General features: G+C 43.8%; 1 protein-coding gene across 3 annotated transcripts in view; it reads left to right on the forward strand.

Moving 5' to 3' along the window:
• Window positions 1-22,039, forward strand: part of igsf21a (immunoglobin superfamily, member 21a) — a 183,217-nt gene that overhangs the window by 140,073 nt on the left and 21,105 nt on the right. For all 3 annotated transcript variants that reach the window (XM_034585369.1, XM_034585367.1, XM_034585368.1), the window contains one exon: window positions 13,093-13,208. In XM_034585369.1, coding sequence (XP_034441260.1) covers window positions 13,093-13,208 — 116 coding nt within the window. The remainder of the gene's footprint in view (window positions 1-13,092; window positions 13,209-22,039) is intronic.

Below are 22,039 nucleotides of genomic sequence, written 5' to 3' on the forward strand. Positions count from 1 at the left end.
AAACCGTTTTTCTTCTCTTTCGGAAAGAAAGAAAAGTTCTGAACCAGTTCTGCAAACTGATTACTCGTATCTTGTTTGACAAAATCCTTTTTTATCAAACCTTCCCAGAGTGTAATTCACTGCAAATAAGGCGTATTTATCTTGAGCTTCCCGTTTGAGTCGTCCTGGTGCTTCGTGTAATCGCCTGTGAAGCAGAAGAACAAACAAACAAAAAGATAAGACAAACAAAACTGTTGTATGACGAGACAAAGCAGGAGGAGGGAGCTTGGATCAGCGGGCCTGTTTTAGTCCTCTGAGAAATTAAATCAACTTTGGTTTTGTGGATTTTTATCTTTTTTTCTTGAGGAGGAGTGAGAACGTCAGTCACAATATTTGCTGCGCCCCGGTAAATATTGATAGATGCACCACAGTTATGGAGGAAATGCAGGTGCAGCAAGTACAGGTGCAGCTCTGTGAACAGCAGGCTGGACTCCCTCCAGAACTACACTGTCTTAACGGAGACTTACGTTTTCTTTCAGTTTTTCTTTCTTCTAGTTTGTACTTTAGTTTTTTTTGTTTGTTTGTAAAAGTTCTGCAAAGTTAAAAAGCCTAGCGTCGGGCCGATACTTCCATTCTACCGTGATGCAACATTTGCGGTTTGCACACCTGGCAGCTCTGGCCTCGCCCCCTTAACGAAACTATAGGTAAAGTGAAAGCGGCGGCCGACGCTTCCTGCTCGCGCTTGAAGCGGTTGACCAATCACAACAGAGTGGGCCGGCTGACCAATCAGAGCGGACCGGGCTTCATCGGGAGGTGGGGCCTTAAAGAGACAGGAGCTAAGGGTTTCAGACAGAGGCTGAAAAGAGGTGCTGCAGCACAGACAGATGGAGGAAAGTGAACCTTAGAACCTTTTGAAGTAATAACTCAGATTAAAACCATAAACTGGAACATGAGCAGGATATGTCTAGTTAAAAAGGAATTGTATAAATGGGTGGAAAGTGCACTTGGAGTCACAATAACAGGATGTGCTTTGTGTTCTGACAAAGGAATAATTCCTTGTTACTTGAAGCAGTAAAAGCCCTGGTGAATTTTATTCATTCATTTTTCTATGGGCTCATAGTCAAGTCAAGAACAATGAAAACTTTTCAGAGCAGAAAAATCTCAGATCCACCCCCCCCCCCCCCCCCCCCCCCCCCCCCCCCCCCCCCCTCTGTGCTGTTCGTTAAGAATTCAACTCTCAAAAACTCTGTGTGGACGTGTTTCATCACATTTGACCGACTGGTCTGACAACATGAGGAAACAACCTCACATCAAATGTCACTTAATATTTATCAGTAAACACAGTATGTGAATTTTCTTTGTGGAATCTTTTTTTTTGAAGCAGCAGCAGCAGCAGGAGCAGCAGAGCCCTGTCGTTTTCAAACCAGTGAGAGAAGCACGAGATAAAACAGGAACACAGAAATATCTCGAGTGAAATGACAAAAACTGTTCTTGGCAGAAAATTGGTTTCATGTAGGAGCCCATCACTCACAGGAAGAAGCTACAAACAACTTGTTTTTAGGGCCTTTTGATTCAAAATGCTCTCCACAAAGTTTTTTAATTAAATTATCATTTTTCAAAATAACACATTTTATGGTAGAGTATTATAAAATATGAGATGCAGCAGGTTTTAACAAAAACACATTTTTTTTGCAAAGTCTAACAAGGAATAATTCTGCAGTTTAGCTGCAGTTTATCCATCGATCATTGGAGAACGTTCTTCCCACTGCAGAGGAAAACACATGCGGAGAGTCGTGATCTTGATTTAGCTCTTACAACACACGATCCTTAAGAGCAGCTAAACACAATACACTAGAACCATGAAGTTACAATGACAGCACACAGCTCTCGTCATTATGAAACATGTAGTGCTCACTCATTGTAGCGTATGTATATAACTGTTAAAGAAAAGAGCGGCCACATTAACATCTTTAACACTCTGCACACTTAAATGGACATTGTTGAAACATGCCATTAGCTATACACCGTGTTCCCATTCTCCTCAGAGCAGGAAGTACCCATCAATCAAGTGCAACACAAGGGACATTATTCACACTTGACTGAACCTTTTTATGTCCCTGATGTGTGAAGTTCATGCGTACCCTCCCATCCAGCTCCTTAAGGGACTGAGTGACACTATGGAGAACACGCTTTCCAGACACTGTTCGTTTTTCTTTCTCCACTAAATGTCTTTCAGTTCGGGAACTTGGTGTTAAACAATTACTGACCCGGGTTTGAAGCCTTCCATCCGTTTGTACCTGTGGTCAGCACAGAGACTGTGGGGGAGTTAATAACGACTGTCACAATGGAGTGAGCTGATTTGTCAGGGTTTAAATGGCATCGTCCGAATGTATCGTCGATTAATTTATGCAACGTGAAGGATTGAATTAAGGTTGAGTTTGTACTGACTGTTGTTTTAAACCATGTAGCTATTATAAATCAGCATTTTATTTTCTATTTGTATAGTGGCTCAAACTTACTTTACAGGATTACAAAAAAACTAATGACAATAAATATGCACCACACATCATAATCACACATTGAAATATAAGATGGACGACTCGCTTCCACTTCCTCCCACCATCCAGAAGTCAAATTAAATATCCTGGTTCTGCAAACACAGCCTGAAACCTTCAAATGAAATTACTTGTTATAGTCGACACATACAAGCAATACGTACAAACTTAAAAATGTAATTAAATTAAAGCAACTAAATTAGAATCAAACTTAGTGGAGAAATCAACACTTGGACATCACTATGAAATAAAACAACCTAAAATGATGGAAATCATCTTTGAGAAAAATGCAATTTGATGTGTACTTTACTTTTTAGTTTGGCCCATCCACTAACATGGGGGAGGCAGGATTTATGACCCATACAGAGGCTGTAAAAGGGCAGACAAACATGAAAAATATAAGTATTTCTCTTTATAGGTGCGATTCCATGTGTGCCGTGAGTTGGTGGTGACAGTGTAAGTCAGCAGGTGATTGGTGCAGTGGCTTCGGGGAAACTACGTTCTCCACAGCCAAAAAGAGTTGGGGCCGAGCGCTGCAGCCCAGATGGAGCACGTTTGAGTTTGTTAAACTGTTGGCTGCTGAACCAGGGGAACGATAAAACACAGGACAGAAGTGAGAGAATCATAATAGAATACTGTTTGGCATAACCAAGAAAATCTGGAGTCTGATTTAAGCCCCATCCAAAACCCGGGTTTAACATGACCCACCGTGCTTCTCTTTTATGTTTGAAACAAAACATTTGGCAGCGTCTGTGCTCTGCGAGACGGAAGAAGATCATACGAACACAAAAGCTGCTGCCAAGCTACTTTTTGAGCTCTATTTTAACAAGTGTGCTGCAGCATTTCACTGCACAAGCACATTGTTGACGAACGTCCATTGTCTCAGACACACAGACAGAAGCTCAGGGAGGAAGTGTTACGAAGTCATCGCATCCACAGACACGTACATATGTTGAAATTTAGCAGCAATTTAGAAACACATGCAGAAAACATATATTTTGAGTAAAAACACGGAAGCATCCGGTGAGTAAATGTGGATTTAAAATACTCCATTTGTGAATGTATGAGACAAACCAGAGTATTTTGGGTGATAACCTGTAATTCAAGCCTAAATACACATCTTCTGATTTGCAAAAAGTCAAATACAACAATCACACTTCAGTAAAGTGAACGAACAACACAAAAGTGAAATAAATCAATGCCACTTTGTGCGGTCAGGATACAACATTAATGTTATTACTCACTTATAAGGAGCCATTAATTATTTACCTGTTATTATTTATACTTCCTCTTACCAGTGCATTAGTTTTAAGTGAACTTGAACACGGAATTTCCAACAAGCATGTGTGAAAAGCAGAGGGTTTCATCATTCCATCAGTAAAACATATTTCAAACTGTGATGCCCAACATAGAAAGTATTTATCTATTTCACTATCTATTAGTACTTGTATTTATTTAGCTAAAAATCGACTTAGTGTCCGTAACAGTTTGAATACGTAAAGAATGCCCTTCTGTCGTATTGTTGCACGTTTAAAAAAAGAAGAACCCTCGATGCATTTGTCCCGGTCACAACTGGCCCATCAGCGACCCTTGCATATGTCAGCTTGAAATATGAATTCTCCTCCCTGCCCCTGAATGCTCTTGTATGCTTTATTGACATTTGTGGATCTGTCCGCCGCCCGGCTGCAGGCGCGTGATGTAGATTTTCACAAAAGACTTCTTTGGGGGATTGTTCGTATTGAGGCCAAAACTGTAAATTGAATGATGGATTCTTCTCCACCTCGAGTGGCTCTCTTTGGTCTCGTATAACTCTACGGCCTCACTTTACCCCTTTGGTCTGTAAATTAGGTGTCATAAAAAAGAAAAGAAACGAAAAAGGAAAAAACCCACCGAGCCTCACAGCCGCGCTGATCAAGGAATTTGTCCGGGACGCTCAAGGCCCCCGGGGACCTTAAAGGTGCATCCATGTCAGTGTCTTGTGAATTACGATGGTGCCAAAAGTGTGTGTGTGGGGGGGGGAGGTAAAGGGGGCCAAATTGTAACAGATTGCCAAACCTCAACCCTTGCCCTCAAGCAAAAAAAATGGACTTTAGGGATGAGGGTGCCAGTCACAGCTTAATTGATGCTGGGCTGGGTTCAGGGTAAGTCCCATCTGCCAGCGTCTGCTATTTGGGAGACAAAAAAAAAAACGAGCTTTGCCTTTTGTCCTGTCTCAACTGAGCCTTCAAACTGTGCTGGCAGGGATCCTCTCTGCTGTCCCCCTTGTCCTCATTATAAACACCACGTCCGAGCCGAGTTTACCCACAGAGTGCGGAGGCCTGGTGAGAGGCTGGGGAAAACCATATAGAGCCATTACGTCCCATATTTCCTGTCATATGGCAACAGAGCGACGGAGGAAAAAAATAAAATAAAAGCCCAATTGTGTCTATAAGCGCCTAAATCGTCGTAATTTTCCTTCTGACATTTGCGAGAAAACTGCCATTGCTCTGCGACGCATTAACAAAAACACACGTCCCCCCCCCCAGGTACGCGGTGTCTGTGCTCGCTGCAGTTTCAACGACGCCGCTCTGATTAATGGGCTTCAGAACTGGGGAACTTGTTCAGTGTGACACAAGCTTTTGTCTCAGTGTGTCATCCTCTTCCTCTTCCTGACAGCCACCAGAGTCTCCCTCTCTCTCTCCCTCTCTCTCTTCTGTACCAGCGGCTGCCGGCTGGTTGGCTGGGGCGGGAGGACGCGATACGAGCTGACACCGCAGCAATAACCCATGCAAATTAAAAGGGTGGGGTGTAAAATGCAAATTTCCGAACGCACAATAGAAAAGTGATTAAAAAGCATTTCAGTGTCTTTTATCTGGTGGCGCTGCTCGTGCTGGGGAATACGGGCGTTCAAAAGCGGCAGACTTAGGTATTAGGGAATGTTGCCAGTGCTCATTTCAACATGTCTGTCTCTCCCCCTCTCGAGAGGACTTAGCTGTGATTGTTTTTCAGGCTGCCTTCTATCTTCCCCACTTCCACAATCACAGCCCATCCAACTGGGTGACTTGTACAGAAAAATACGGGATACAAGCACATTGGCAGTGTGCTGCGTTTCACTCGGCTTAACTAATTCCGGGGAATGTAAAGTGGTCTCAGACTTTTGGACCCCGTCGCATGTCTCCCCCACCACTCAAAAGAAGTAATTACACACGCACACACACACACACACACACACACATGCATGCATGTTAAAGGAGTGGTTTTCTTTACACAGACATGAATGCACATTCTCTCTCCCGGGAACAATCTTTCGCCTTTGAGCGGGGATAAAGTAGCTGTGGGGCATATGTTGTGTGCATTGCCAAGAGCTGGCAGTGGGAAATTTCTTTTTGATTTTTTTTTTTTCGGGATGCCAGAATCATACGCTGATCACAGGACTGGCTTGGGAACGGACCAATTAACTTCCGTTCCAGACTCCACTGGGATGGGGTATTAGGTGAAAGAGTCAATTAAAGTGACATTTAGAATTTCCAGTTGCTGAATTTTGCAGCAATCTGGCGCGAGCATCTCCGTTTCCCCGACTCGTGCTTCGACTCGTGACTTTGTGTGTGGGACCAGTTGCACATTTAATTCAGGAGCGGCTGAGTTAATGTGCAGCTTCAATCTCAAGTGTTTAATTTCTGAAAAATGTTTTTTTACTATCTTGAACAATTAATTAAATGTTGCAATAAACACAATTTAATTAGTGTGGTTGGCATTGGAACAGAGACATAGACAACTGAATAAGTTGAACAATTTGTAGGAACACAACATGTTAGTCTGCAGGGCGGGGGTGACACTGTTCTTCAGCTGGAGCCAACGGGTTCAAATAAATATTATTTCTCAGCTTTAACAGTAGCAGCTGCTGTTCCCTCGGCAAGCTGACGTGTTTTCTCCGTGTCAGAAATAACCTCAGCTCCAGCTCACGTACCTGATAGCAACTATCGTGTGACAGTTCATGTGCATGTGCATGCTGGAGTGAACAGGAACTGTCAATTCTGCAGTTTTAGGTTTACAATTTCAACGTGTACGACACATTTCATACAGATTCAATGTGCTTTACAGCAAAACGTAGAAAATACACGAGATAGAAAGTACATCTAGATACTGCACACCAATAAACTAACAACCATACATGAAATACAACATCAGCATTCACTCTCTCACACACACACACACAGTAGTTGTAGTTGGTCGCATGTAGATAATTGGTTGCGAAGTTGCAGAAAATATTACAAACGAGGAACAGAACCATTATCTATACCACTTCTCCCTCGAGGGTCACAGAGGAGCTGGAGCGAATCCCGGACGACATTAGGCGAGAGGTGGGGAACACGGGGCCAACGTGCAGGGAACCATTCATGCTCATATTCACAGTGAGTTGAGAGTCTCTGGGATGAAGCCGGACTAATTCACACACATGGAGAACATGCAGACACTACTCGGAAAGAAAGACATTAAAGCCGGGAACCTTCTTGTTGTGAGGTGACGGCGCTAACCAGCACACAGAGGAACAGCAACGGCAAAAAGTACAACCAGGGATTTAGCAACACTTGTAATTAACCACTGGTAATTGAATCATGACTCATTCGACCCAATCAGGGAGTTTTCAGACTGAAACGGGGTCAGCAGCGTTTCCAAAAGTCTCAGAAACTACGACTTAGTGTGGATGCCAGTTGGAAAAGTGGTTTAAAATTTAAATGCGTTAGTGTGGATGAAGCCTAAGAGATGATAAATAAAAAAGATTCCACCAAGAGATGCATGAGACAGAATCTTGTAAATTCCCCCAGCTCACCTTTCCACATCGTGTTTCCCAGCCTCTGCTCTCCCTCTGTATTCTCTCTCTCTGCCTTTCGTTACAGATCTGTGTTTCAGAGACACTGATTCTCTTTTCTTTCAATGGCCCAAAGAGGAAGGAAATATTTTTTTGCAAGTTCTTCGGGGTCCACTTCTGCCTCTTTTTGTCTGTGCATTATAATTTCCAATTTCAACTCTAAAGGACCTCTCCAAATTTCCGACATGAAATTGTTTTGCATATTGATGACACCGTGCCACCACAAGCCCCTCTTTCCTTCCAGACCTACGACCATGTGTCCAGAATACATGACGAAATGGCGTTCAGTGCGTTCCCTGTACCTGCCTCAAAGACGTCAAATCAAATCGTGCCTTTTTTAATTGTGAAAATAAAACCATGTGAAGGGGAAATTAGCTTTGTTAAAAAAGAAAAAGGCACATCTCTGCAGCGGAACATTCACAACCAATGTTCTTTCGTGACTAAATCGCATGCATCCACATAGAAGGAGTTGGTGACTCGAGCACAGGTCATGCATAAAAGCTAATATGCAGTAAACAAAGAAAAAAAGCCGCAGTAGCGAGCTGTCTGAAATGGAAAACTGTGGCTGAACGACTACATTAATGTTCCCGTCGTGATTGCTATTCAAATCGACTCCTGGTTTTCGTTTTGGGACAAAGATTAGCTGCTGCTCGGGTTCGCCAGCGTTCACCTGTCGAGGAGTCGGGTCATTTGAAAATGAATGAACAACAAATTAAGGTGACGGCTGTACATTGAAACTATATTTTGCTGTTTCATCTCGTTTTGCTGTACCCACTGGTTCTGTTTAGGTCCCACAGTGGGACTGGGGCTTAGCCCAGATAAATCCACAGGGTACATTCAGAGTTCCAAAGGAAGCTCGCTGTTGTATTTGGTGCAATTTGGACACACGAGACATTCAGCATTCGGGGCGGCTGTGGCTCAGGCGGTAGAGCGGGTCGTCCTCTAACCAGAAGGTCGGCAATTCGATCTTCCAAATTTCGTATATGACTAAGTGTCCTTGGGCGAGATCCCCACTTTGCCCTTGATGGCTGTGTGTCACTGAAAATGTGCTGCAAATAGATGCACTCTATGAATGTGTGTGTGCGCTCTGAGTGGCCATCAAGACTAGAAAAGCACTAAATAACCATTATTACACTTTAATAAACAGGCGACCAGCAGCTCCGGAGCAGCAGTGGCTGTGATTCATCCGCGCAAGTGCCGTTGTGGATCACAACAGCTAATGGTCATCCTGTGTTTCTGCTTCAGCGAAACAGGTGAACAGCTCTTTGTGCAGCAGCAGGTCTTTACTCACCAGGGCTCAATCACTGCTGGTGACGTTTACAGTGTCGGGAAGAAAAGCTGCAACCTGCGACAGTTCCGAACAGGCAGGTTCAGAACAGCCACTGCACCAGGATCATTAATTCCACTTCCTGTTATGCACATGATTTAACTAAAACTTAACAAATAACCCTCCGCTGTGCTAAGAATGTACAGTATCATTTATTTGAAACCTCAGAACGATTACTTCGGGAGTCTCGGCTTCACAATAGAAACGTACGGCCTCATCAAATACTTATCGCTTAATTACTGTCGGTGGAAGTTACAGGCCCGAGGACGACCTTGGTGCCCTTTCCTTGCCATCCTGCCCATACAGGCCCCCCCTCCCTGCAATATAAACAAACCCTCAGAGACGTGGACCGGAGGCCAGGGTGCTTAGTACAAGGGGGTGCTGGGAGTGTTTCTTGTGAGTCCAGCTGTCTCCCGAGCTCTAAATCCCTTAATTACGAGGCCAGGGAGCGCCGTCTCTCGGGAGCATTAAACATGCTCCTGTTCTGCACATTCACCAATCCCATTTACAGGGGGGGGGGGGTTTCATTTATTTATTTATTTATTGCCGCTGTGGAACGATAGCAGGGTAACGACGCTTGGGGATATGGAACAAAAAAGGAGGTGACATACGAGAGACGGAGGGACAGATCGTTATTGTTGCAACTGGCACAGCAGCACTACCGCGGACAAAAGGAGGTAAATGCTGCTTTTAGCGCGGCCGTGTGCGAGTGCGCTCTGAACAATGGGAGGAAGTACTGGGCGGCTCGTGGGACTACAGGGCCTCCCATTTACACCCATTTGCACTGTCCTGCTTTCAATAATGTTATGGAATATAGCCAGCAGTTCATACAGCGGGGGTTTTTGGCACCGCGAGGGAAAGGTGTTTCAGGATTTTCTTCTTCAGATTAAAATGTTTTAATGTCAAGGTGAAAACCGGCAAAGTGTCGGGGAAGTTGCGTAGCTCGATAAATCTTTATTCCAATAACCTTTGGAAGGAAACATAAACTTGTGAGGGTCCAGACAGGAGCCCAAAGAAGATGTAATTCGTCATCACTTGTTGTTGTGTTGGGAAGAAAGTAAAAACAGCCTTGAAAGAAAAGATTCCGGTTACATGGCGGCTTGTTTGTCATTTCCCCTCAGTAACTTTTCATTTCCTCACGTTTGCCTGGTTTTTCTCTCCCGGCGCTCTGTCTTCCACGCCTGCCACACGAAGCATCGCTCCGTGCCCAACTCATCTGCGCCGGTCCCCAGCTTCACTCAACCCCCTGCGACGTCAGTCTGCTCCTCAGATCATTCTCCCGCGTGTCGGCCAGTCACTCAACCCCCGCTCACTGCTCAGCCTTCCTTCCACTGCTCTGCTCTTTCCTCCGCCGAAACGGCCAAATCATCAAACCTCCATTTTCTACCGTGTCTGTGTTCATTGACATCCAGACGTTCAATTATACCTGATTCTGTGGGTATAATCCTGAGTATGTCCTTATGGTCACCAACGGCATAACAAACACCTGTTTTTATTAGTTTTCCTGCAGATTTATGTCTTAATAATCTCTTATTGGTAATTTACGACGAGTTGTTCCCACGTTATTTCTGCCCTAACTTTCACTTTGTCTCAAACTGATTTAGAATTTGCTGGTCAAAGGTCGAGGTCCCCGTGGCCCCTCGTTAAACACTTGTAGCCATAACTCCAGAATTCATCGGCTCTTTAGCAATTTAACACAAATGTCTGATTGGATAAAAAATGATGAAGTGATGACATTTCACATCAAAACGCGGTCAACTTCACCGTGACATCATAATGTTCTGCAAAAACAGATTTGTGGTCATTATTCGACACCATAACTCAGGCGGAGGAGGGGAGAGAGTGACCGTGTTTCTTGAAACGTGTCTGGTTGGTGGAGACAAAGAAAAGAAAAATTGATGGACCAACTTAAAAAAATTACTTTAATTGATGAGGCACAATTCATTGAGTTAGGTGCAACTTAAATTGAACAGATTATTCTCATACAAACTGCAATTACAATTATTTTCGACTTACTTATTGATGTTATTTCTTAAGTTGGTAACAAATCTTTTACTGTTACTAGTTTCTTTTGATCTTCTTCGCTAAGAATTCCACATTTTGTCCATCAAACTATGCAGTGACTACATTTCAATGCAGGAGTTTCTCTCTGCCTGTTTTGTACGAGCACTAAATCAGCGTCGACATACTCGACATCGTCAAGAGGGAAATTTAATGATTTATATGCTGTTTTTTGATGAAATGATTGGTATGCAGGCCTCAGTTTGCACCGAGATGCAGATGCCCCCATTTAACACACTCATCCTGCAGCACAAAAAAAAAAACAAGGGATTTTTTTTTTTTTTTACGCTCAACCTTTAACAAGTGGGCGAAGACAGAGCTGCAATTAATCGAGGTATGAAAGGCTTAAACTCCATCATCGCAGACAACCATCTTAATCCTGCACGGGGTTGTTGTGTTTGCAGCTTTGCGCCTGTAGGTCTTGGTTCCAATCATGTTAAATATTTTGCCAAGGTTTATCCCTGCTTTTTGCTTTGACTCCCATTAGGCGCCCTCCTCCCCCCCACCCCACAGGGCAGAAAACAATGGAGCATCGGGATCGATACGCAGCTTCCCCCTGAACTAACTCGACTGGAGTGAGGAATAATTTATCCCGGCGTTTACATGGTTGTGTTAGCGATTTTATCCAAACTTAACAGAGCCATCGACAGCTTTAGAGAAGTGTTTTTTCGGGAGGTTATCGATACCGATCAGTCGAGCGGAAACGTGCAATCTGACACTCTTTATTTTTTTATCTCGTGATGGGATTTTCCTCAGATTATCTTTGTCTGAATTGAACGTGTGTGGGTTTTGGTGTTTTGGAGAGTTTTCATCTGCCGCTGCTAATATGGGGAAATTGAATCATATTTGTACAACTGCCGAGAATATCTGCACGGAGGCACTTTGCAAGAAATTAGAGATGTTCTGTGTTTACTGCCAGTCTTTTACACAATTCCGCTGCTTTATGGAATAAAGCAATCAGTGGAACTGTTTTTTTTTTTTACTGCTCTGATTATATTCTCCGCATATTAGTGTCCTCACACTCTGAGCCACTTCACTTGACACTGCTCCCGTGTTGAGCACTTGAGCCTGATTGGTCAGGAACAGACACCTCTGACAGCTTATCATATGCCAGGTTGAGACAAGCTTGTCAGTGAGCTAATGGGGTGTTCTAAGGTTAATTTACAACCATATGAATCCCATCAATAAGCAATTAAGAGGTGTGGAAACACAGAGGCGCCCAGGCCAGGAGCTAAATCCCCCCCACCAGCCCCCCCTCCTACTCCCTTTAATCAATTAATTGCTGTGACATGTCTGTTTAAAACCGCTTGATGGATTTACACATAAAAGTGACACGTGAAAAAGCCAGTGCACCCTGCGTGACCCCTCTCGTTCCCCCCCTCCCCCGTCTTAAAGCGCGGCTCACGGATCCTGAAATTGTGACTTTATTCCTTTTACGCAAAAAAAAAAAAAGGCGTCTTCCTCCGATTAGAGCTGAGGTGGAAGTTTCAGTCGAATATACAGAACACAGGTAATACTCTGCATCTTAAAAAACCTCCTCAGCTGATGGTAAGTGCGAAAAGCGCCGGTGATGCTCATCAAAATTCAACTGGTCCTTATGTGCAGCTGGAAATTCATCTGCTGCAGTGGCGTCAGTTCAAATCTGCGTGTTGATACGTCCCGGAGCCGGCATCAACGTGGTCTATGAAGTATTCACATTCATATTTAAGCTGCCGTACGAGGAGCAGAGTGCTGCATGTTGAACAGACGATTTTCTGGGTGGATGTCGGAGATTTTCCATTCCTTGCCTCCTCCTCCACCTCCTCCTCTTCCCCCCCGCGCTCCTCTATAACGCTGTGAAGCCCCGATCACATGTTTTCTCTTTACACTGCCGTGACATATGTGGTGGGATCCCTCGAGAGATTCACACACAGGGTTGGTGACATGATATGTATGAGATTTTCTACCTTATTTGCCTCATCTGACTCACAAGAGCCGTGGGGAGTTTGAACATCCCGTCCCGAACCGTTCAGTTACCATTTTAAGTGGAGATTCTCTCTGCAGGTTCTTGCGTTCTTATAAAAAATAGATAGGTGGATAGGATAAAGCAGGTCTGAGGATTTGTTTGAGTCGGTTTTTATTTTAAACATCTGAGCACGGCACACATCCTGCTCTCGCGCTGCTGTCGCTGTCACCGGTGCTCCACCTATATGATTAACCCAAAGATGACACGCCGTCACAGAGTAAACCCTGGAATGCACGGAGCAGGTGGGAGAGGTTTGCATTTAGTGTGTCTGTTGGAATATTGTTTGACGAAAGCTTTCTTGTCCTGTCCTCCGCAGCACCTCCGAACAACATATCAGTGGTGGCAGAGAATACTCCGGCCATGTTCAGTCGATACCAAGCCCAGAATTTCACCCTGGTCTGCACTGCGAAGGGAGGGAAGCCGGCCCCATCGGTGAGTTGCTACACTGACGATACACAATGCTGCTTGTCCACTGTTACATGGGGGAAGAACCTGAAGTGGATGTTGTTAACATGTTCTTTTCTCAGGGTTTTGGAGATATCTGCACTCACATGTTTTTTCCATTTTCCTGCCAATTCCTCTTCTAAAGCAATGCAAAGATTCGCTCTTTGTGTACCATCAATTTTGTTGTTTCAAGGTATAAAAACGACCTTGTGTCGCTTTAAGAGAATTTCTAAATGGCCGAGACAACAGCTCGATCCTTAATCTATACATCATCATTAAATGCACATGGATTCCGCTCACAACATGCCACACACACACACACACACACACACACACAGTGTATCCCTGCAGTCGTTTAAAGAAGCTGTCACCAGTGTGGCTGTTTCCTTCCTTGCAGATTGACTTGTGATTGATTAGCAGCACTAATTTAGTCGTGGAAATGTAGTCATTAAAAAGGTAGATTCAGATTTAGGAAACAGAGACATTAGTGTTATTGATGGTCACATTCAGAGTGATTCATCTAATCACGGGGACATGATAGTAATGATCGCACACACACAATATTGTCGCTTTACACGCTCTTGCAGAAACACGCCAGCGTGCACATGCAGTCATGCACGGACAAGTACACACACACACACACAGAGGCACACATACCACATGCACCTTTTTATTCTCAACTTGTAAGAAAAGCAAGGTCTTGCAGATATGCGAGGCGTGTGTTTCTCCGTTTTGTGGTATATGAGCTTACGAACGCTGTTTGAGAGCAGTCTCTCGCTGTTTGTTCCCACTGGGTCATTAATCATTGTCCACGGGTGCACGGTAATGGACTCCAGACCCTGAGCACGCCTATCTCATGCAATTATGAGCCCAGTGAGAGGTGAAGACAAGGTGAATATGATTTCCGTCTCCCAAGTACTTCCTGGTTGATGGTGTGCGGAGTGAGCTTCTCTCCCCCCCCACCCCCCGCTGTGATTTCACAGGGAGCCTTAAGCCATTAAAGCTCAGAACTGCCACATCCTTTTTTTCCCCCAAGGCTTAATGGAGGAAAAGAGATCTGAGAGGTTTCAGCTGGTCGGAGAGGACCCGGACTGTCTCTGTGTCACTGGCCAAGTCACATTGTTGATGAATACCAGCTGTGACAGAGGGGTTGTGTGTGTGTGTGTGTTACGTGTGTGTGTCATTGTGACAAAGTGTGTTTCTGGAGACGTCTCCCGTAGCAGCAGGGCAGGTGGTGTCTGTCTGTGGTGACATTTTTTTCCCTTGCCCTAATAGCATCACAGCCGTGCCGCCTCGAAACTTTCCAGGTGTGTAGTGGAGATGAAGGCAGGTGTTGTCTGAGCGAGGACACTGGAAGTAGAGAGGTTTGAAGTAGAAAATAGACCATCGCCCTCCCCATCATTCCCATCTACTCTGAAACTTTAGGTAAAAACTACAGACAATAGCTGTGTCTCCATTCAGGAGCTGACAAGCGGGACAATTTCAAAGGCTTCTCCGGTCCTCTCATCCCTGGAAAACAACGGGTGGATCATTCTCCGGTCAAACTATCCCAGGATTCATTGCACTTCAGTGACAACCCGAGGTGATTTATGCCGTCAAGCGATGAAACATCCAATAACAGCTGACGGTTCATATATAAAAAAACCAAGGGTTATCAAATCTTTCTGATTATGTCCAACTGCAGCTCTGATGCTAAAGGCAGCAGCAGTAAGGGCGGAACAAGCTGGTGACGCCGATCAAGGAAATCCTCTTGAGCCCAGACCGACTCATTTCGGTTCAGCCTTCGAGATCTTTGCGTCGCCCGAGGACGGCCTTCGTTGTAAGCAGCCCCTGGACTGGGACACACGATGTCTCGCGATGGGAGCTCAACGCCTGTCAATAATGTCGTCATCAGAGAGAGTCAAGCCCAGTGTGCACACGCACTCACACAGTCCTGTGAAGAGGTTTACTCTGACACAAGTAGAAACACCAGTGTGAAGGGTGTTTAATGTTCGTTGTGCTAAAAGTATTTGCTAAAATCATGAGTGTGAGTCATTAGCTAGAAAAGCATCTGAGGACTCGAGCTGACGCATCTCGCTCCTCGTGCTTGGATGAAGACTAAACTTGTTCTGGATCCTATAGGCAAACAGACAGTGTTTACACTGACATGATGCAAGAAATGAAGCAAAGTCTTGCCAATCTTTGAGAAAGTGAGAAGGAAAACACTTCCAACTCTAAAGTTACTTTGCATCTGTGGGGAGTTGACCATGGCCTGTCAAAGTTGCGTTACACTGTTGGACTAAATCAAAACTCAGTAAACAAACTCTGACAGGTTTCATGGATGGATTTCAGAAGCCCAGACTCACCAGACTCCCTCAGTCCTGCAAACGTCTCTTTAATCTCCTTCGAGATCTGATTCCATGTAGCAGGAAATATTAATTTCTAATTGAGAGGTAAAGCTTGCTCTCATGTTTTTGTTTGGTTTATCCTCAGTGAAAGGTTGTCTAAAGTTTCCCTGTTGCATCACAGCAGCTTCACTCTGTAGCAAACTGTAATTTAATGTAGTCAGACGACTTGTCAAGCGATGACCTGCCAGGTGGCAGATGTTGTAAAATAGCTAATAAATGCAAAAATTAATAAAAAGGACGGTTGTATGATAGAGAAATAAAAACACTGTGACATCTTTCTTAATTGTTATCTGTATATGATTACGTTTGTATAACTCTTAACTGTGACCATTTGTTCTCTTTACGCTGTTGTCTGTGGTCACGCTGCAAAAAACAAAAAACCTCATTATTGTTCTGTTTGTAAGTATTTGCCTGAACGTCGCTGCTCCAGTTATGTGACTGCAAACTTCAAACGGCTGCCTCTCCTCCTTGATGAAACTCATTTAGTCTTTGTCGGCGCCGCTGCCCCGAGGCTTGTTGCAGAATGAGCTGTTGTCAGCTCTATTTTCAATGTCATATCATTGCGAGCCCGGTCTCAGCAGCGGCCGACTGTACCCGCACAGAAAACTGGCCTGATTCATCCAGCCAGCGTTTAACCGCTGCTAAACATTCTCTGGCAATTCTCACACTGAACACCTTAGGTTTTTTATTAGTGAAATTAATCAGCTCCCCAATGAACTGAATATAAACATTTGTCGATCATGTGACGCGTGTACATGAATTTATCTGCTGTGTGTTTTGTCCTGTATAGAATATCTTTGTGTTTTGGGTCATGAGTCGTTCTGTATGGAAATCAGGAAACGTTGAAACTGACAATAAATCAATAAATAGTCATAAAGATTTATTAAACCTGCATTTATCAGTTGATCAATGTTGTAAACAACGCTGTACCATAGTCTGTAGATAAAACCAAAAAACATGATAGACCCCAAAAGTCAAGCCAAATCATCTTGATCATCTCGCCCCCTGGTGGCTGGCTGCAGTACAAGTCATGAATCCAGCCTCCTCCATGTTAGTGGATAAGACATTGGCCAAAATAAAAAGTCAAAATACACGTCAAGTAATTGTTTAAAGACGGTTTCTGTCACTGAGGTAGTTCTTATCACACGGACGTATGTTCAAGTGTAAATGTTTAAAGTTTGATGGGCGTGAAATGTCCTGATTGACAGCTCAGACTGACTCAGAATAGGTGGATGAGTGTGTGTGTGGGTTTTCTCTGGGCGCTCCGTCTTCCACCCACACACCAAACACATGCAGATTGATGTTAATTGGAGACTCTTAATTGCCCTTAGGTGTCGATGTGAGTGTGGATGGTTTGTCTCTATGTGTCAGCACTGCAATGAAGTGGAAACCAGGGTGTAACCGCGTCTGGCCGAGTGTCAGCTGGGCTTCAGCCCCCCCCGCGACCCTCAGAGGCAAAGCTGAACAGATAAAACATGGATGACTATTTAAGGATTTGGTCATGTTAGCGTTTCTTCACGCTGCATCTTCACAGACATTAAAAAAAAGTTGCTTTGTTTCCTGATTCTAGAAAATACAACGAAGCAGATTCTCATCTTCAGCGCGGCTTCGAATATCGCTGCAGTTAATAGAAAGGGAAGAGAGAGAAAATAGGTAGAAAGATGAGAGCCGCTCATTATGCTGCAGATCAGCTAGAATCCTTTCAAGTAATTAAAACAAAACAGCCGCTGAGGCAACACAATCTTTGTGCTGTAAATTATATTTTTACCGTCACATATTTCGCATATATATTTCTAAATTCTCTATTTTTACCTGTTGCATTTTAATATCTAAAAATATGTGTTGGGAATGAAAAATAATGAGCCGACATCAAAAAGGTTGTGTGGTAGAGGGAGAAAAGTGAGAGAGGAAAATCTGCATCTGTGTGTCAGACTCTCGTTTATCATGTGGACCTGAGCTCTGGACTGTGAGTCCGACCTCGGGCTTTGTTCTTCGTGTACACATGTGAACATCAAGCTGTCAGGGTTTCGGCACCGCTGTGTTGGAACCTTGTTGTCTCAGATCACTACAGCGTTAACTTCACCTCCGTGAACAAAGGAAACACGAGAGCTTTCACGCAACATTTACTGTGACATGTCTTTTTTACACTAAACAGAGACATGAGCTTTGTGTTTGTTTAGATAAATTTGCTTTGGCTCCCCACAAAGACAAAATGTTCCCTGTTGCTATGCAACATCCCTTTGCATCCTTCCAGCATCCAGTGTAATGTCTGACGATTCATTCCTGCCCAACGTAGACATTTGAAAGTGTTGAAGTTCATCCAACTCTGCTGCTGCTGCATGTCTGCTCGTACTAATATCAAAAACGGTTTTCGAACAGTTCGCTCTTCTGGTTCATCATGTTCCTTTGATCCTTAAATGTCACATCAGGATGAATAAAAAATAAACATATTCACAGTGAGCACAGCCAACGTGGCTGCATGGGTATGTTTGCTCTTTTTGTTTGTTTACTTGTTTTTTTATTTCCTAACAAAGGAAGAGGCTGTAACGAAGAAAGTATTCTAAAAAACAATAATCAATTGAATTAAGTTTAACCTAGTTTATGCACAATCCTGCCAACAAACAAACAAACAAACAAACAAACAAACGGTATCAACATCATCCCGCTGATGGTTACTTCCTGTCTGAGGCAGACTACGACACTTTGCACATCTGGTTTGAAGTGTTTGTGATGTATGATTTTGAGAAACATGCATTTTCCACGACCCTGCATTCTTTAAATTCGCCTCAAATCATCAAAGTATGTCTCATTTTTCATGCTGGTATTAATGCTGACTTGGTCATGTAGAAGAGAAATATGGAAGTTTATCTTTCATCCTTTGCTCTAATTTCTTTTGTCACATAACGCAGATTCACCATAGTCATGATCATGTTGTGTTAAGTTTACTTTTATTACATAATCTCAATTTCTGTGTCTTCACATCAGATTTGTCAGAAGCATTTATCTCTCACTAACTTTTTAGAGAAGCCCAACTTGCCAAACTCCCCTGGTGCACTTTGGAGAGAGCTGGTTGTATAATGGACTGCATGTGTGGAGAAAAAGTGTCTGGTATTATGTTTGGAGACGTGTCTGCATCTGACGCCACTCGAGCACGCCGCTGACATATCGGTAATAGCTTCCCAGTGCCACTCATTAGAACATCCTCAGAGTACAAGCAAGCACTGATTGAAAAGAGGGAAGATAATGACAGTTAATAATACGAAGGAAAGCTGATTAAGTCATGGCCGGGATGGTTCAGGCTGCCTCTCTCTCTCTCTCCTCTCTCTGCCCTCGTTCTCTCGCTCCTTCTCTTTCATTGAAATCACTCTGTCACCGTGAAAATTACCACCTTGTCCCTTTGACACCGCCGTGATTAATTGCAGCTGCACATATAGGTGTGTGTGTGTGGACCGTTGCGCGATTGTTAAGTTTTTCAAAGGCAGGGTTTTGAGTTCTAGGTGGGTGAGGTGCGGGAGGCTTGGCAGTCTGCAGAGTGCAGGTGCTCCCATCGCCGTCTATTCACAGACAAACATGCAAAAACCCCCCCATCACATGCCATCCCAGCTTAATGTCACCGCTGCCAGGGCATTGTGCGCGGGGCCCACTGCTCAGAATTACATCTCTCTTCTTTCATTACAGCAGGAAGTAAGTGCTGGTTTCATTGTCTGCACACATTGGACAATGGAGTATTTGGGGATTTATTACAGAGGCGTGATTGATAATCACTTTACTCCGTGCAGCTCCACTGTCTGTAAGAGAACAATATGACAGCCGTGCCAGAAACGCTCAAAAATCCCCTTTTTACATGAGAGCGAGCAGCACTTTCCAAGTCCGGCCGCGGCAGCATGTAGAAACTAACAGGCCAATTTGTTGATTAAAGACAATTTCGCAACCTCTCATGCATCCTCAAAAAACTACAAATACACTTTTCCTCCCGAGAGAATGTATTTGAATATTTCCAGATTGCGTTCCAGGCCATGTTAGAGGTCGAGCAGTGGTTTGATGTGGGTCAGTGTGCTGCTCGATAAGCCTTTTAGTTTGTTGTGGAGCATCGGGGAAAAATCCTCTTTTGTCAATACTCGGATAAACGGATGAAAGGCAACTCGAGGCAGAACCCAAGTGCCCATGTCACTTTGTGAAACGCAGCCGTTTACTGGAGACATGTCTCACACTGAGAGACGTCCTCAGCGTTGGTCTTGGCAGCTTTGTAATCACTTTTGGAAAAATTAATCAGTCTTTGCTCCGCCATTTAATCAGAATGAAAGAAGTGATGTTTTTTCTGTTATCTCTGCCTGTCAAACAAGGACATGTGTTGAATTAGATTTTTAGCAAATTATTAGGTAGCTCAGAGGAATACAGAGCGAGTTTAAAGCGACGACAGATGTCGCCGTATTTGTGCTCAGATTTTAAGATGAATTGTGGATTGATAGGCTCATTTTGTTTTTGTGCACAGCGTGGACTCTCTCTCTCTCTTTCTTTGTGTGAGGCTGCTCTAAACTGTCCAGGACATTCGCAAATGCCACACAAATCATTTCAAAGCACCTTTTATAACTTTTGAAACTTCGTTCCACTCAGGCAAATCGTTTGAATCTTTTAGTTGGGAAATAATTGGACGTTCAAAAGTTGGAACAAGCACATCCAGTAAGAATCTTTTGATGCGAGCTGGACGGACAAAACATAAAATGTTAGAAAAAGAGAAAATACACAAACCTAAGGCTAAAGGATTTATCTGCCAATGTCGTTTCGAGTTCTGACATATCATAGTAGATATCATAATAAATATCCATAGAAAAATACAAAATATAAGATCACATATAAAATTCAACAGTATTTGGTTGAAAATAAAATGGCCGAATATTTCTAATTCCCTTTTTTCTACATGGACAATGACACAGAGGAATCCAATAAGTGTACGTATGTGATAATTCCAATAGAAAATTCACCAGGAGATATTTTTTTCCAAAGATAGAAAAGGATTCTTCGCATGTCTAGTGTCATAAATAAAGGTGAATTGTTGCCAAAGTAGTATCTTTGTATGTTTCATTCAAAATCTATATATACAGAGTTGAACTACTTTACGTCAAAGAAAGTCAGCAACACAAATTCAACGGCAATTTTAAAAAAATGAGACGCTTGCAGGCTCAAGACGCTGAGAGGCTCAGGAGATAAAGGGGGGTTGTGCACTAAACAGAGGGTCGGTGGTTCGATCCCCAGCTCCTCCTGTGCACGTGCTGAGGTGTCCTGAGTGGGTGAGAGTCCAAACTGTACCGTGAGGAGCTCTGAGTGGTCATCAACACGGTAGCACACCTCGCACTTGCTGTGTGTTTTACTGCTGCATCAGTCCCAGACACTTCTGAGGAGACACGGAGGGCGAGTGGCTCAGAAATCATATTCAACACCGACTGCAGCCGATCGCTCAACCCCTCGAATACTCTAATTTCTATACGTGTCTGTATCTGTGACTCGAGTATTTCCATCACTTTAAGTGACCTGTTCTTAGCAATGAGAGGGGAAATGAAACAAGGCGCAGAACTGCAGCGTAAAGACGCTGAAATCCAACTTCACTCACTCGCCCTCAGCAACGTATCAGTCATCCCATTCGTCTTTGATGATACCTTCATTGATTCCTTTCCCTATAGCTCAGGCAGACAGATGGCGTGAGAATCCTATTGAGTCACGATGAGATCTCTATGAGCGGGTAAACCGGTGCCTGATGTTCTGCCGGAGCCAACAACTGAATAAAAAGGTTTTATTTCTGACTCAGCCACAGCACGCGCACGTTTAATCAATATTTTCCTTTATGCCCGTGAATTAACTTGCCTGTTGATATTTATAGAAACAAATCAGCAATGTGGGCTCACGGAATTAATTCCCAATTATACCAACGCAGGTGTTTTTGTGCACCCGCGCCATTTTGTCCGAACAAACAGTACGGAGCAGGTGCGCGGATCGTTCCAAGCCGCGCCGCCGTCCCCTCCACCTGCTGCGATAATTAATGACGTGTTTTAATGCGCAGGCGACAAAAAAAGCTTCTTGGCTCTGCAAGTTGTCGAGTCGCCCGCAGGAGTTGAGAGGTGCAGACGCAACGGGGTCATTGTGGATCTGACGTTGATGTTTCTACTTCTCGGTGCATTATTGGATTTCAGAGTCGGGCTCCGCTGAGCGTACACGAGGTAAATGCAGATTAAGGGTCCCGGGTATTTAAAGCTCTCTCGTGGTGAAATTCAATAGAATGAGCCCTGTTCTTCATTTGTAATAACTGCCCTATGGAATAATGGTATTGAGTCACACAGTTAGAGGACTGTTAGTTCCAAACGTTGACAGGTAGAAACTGTAGATGTCGAAATGAATGACAAACGAGAAGCTCTGTTACCATGGACACGGTGACATGTC

The sequence above is a fragment of the Hippoglossus hippoglossus genome, chromosome 5 (assembly GCF_009819705.1).
Source record: "Hippoglossus hippoglossus isolate fHipHip1 chromosome 5, fHipHip1.pri, whole genome shotgun sequence".
Lineage (NCBI taxonomy): Eukaryota > Metazoa > Chordata > Actinopteri > Pleuronectiformes > Pleuronectidae > Hippoglossus > Hippoglossus hippoglossus.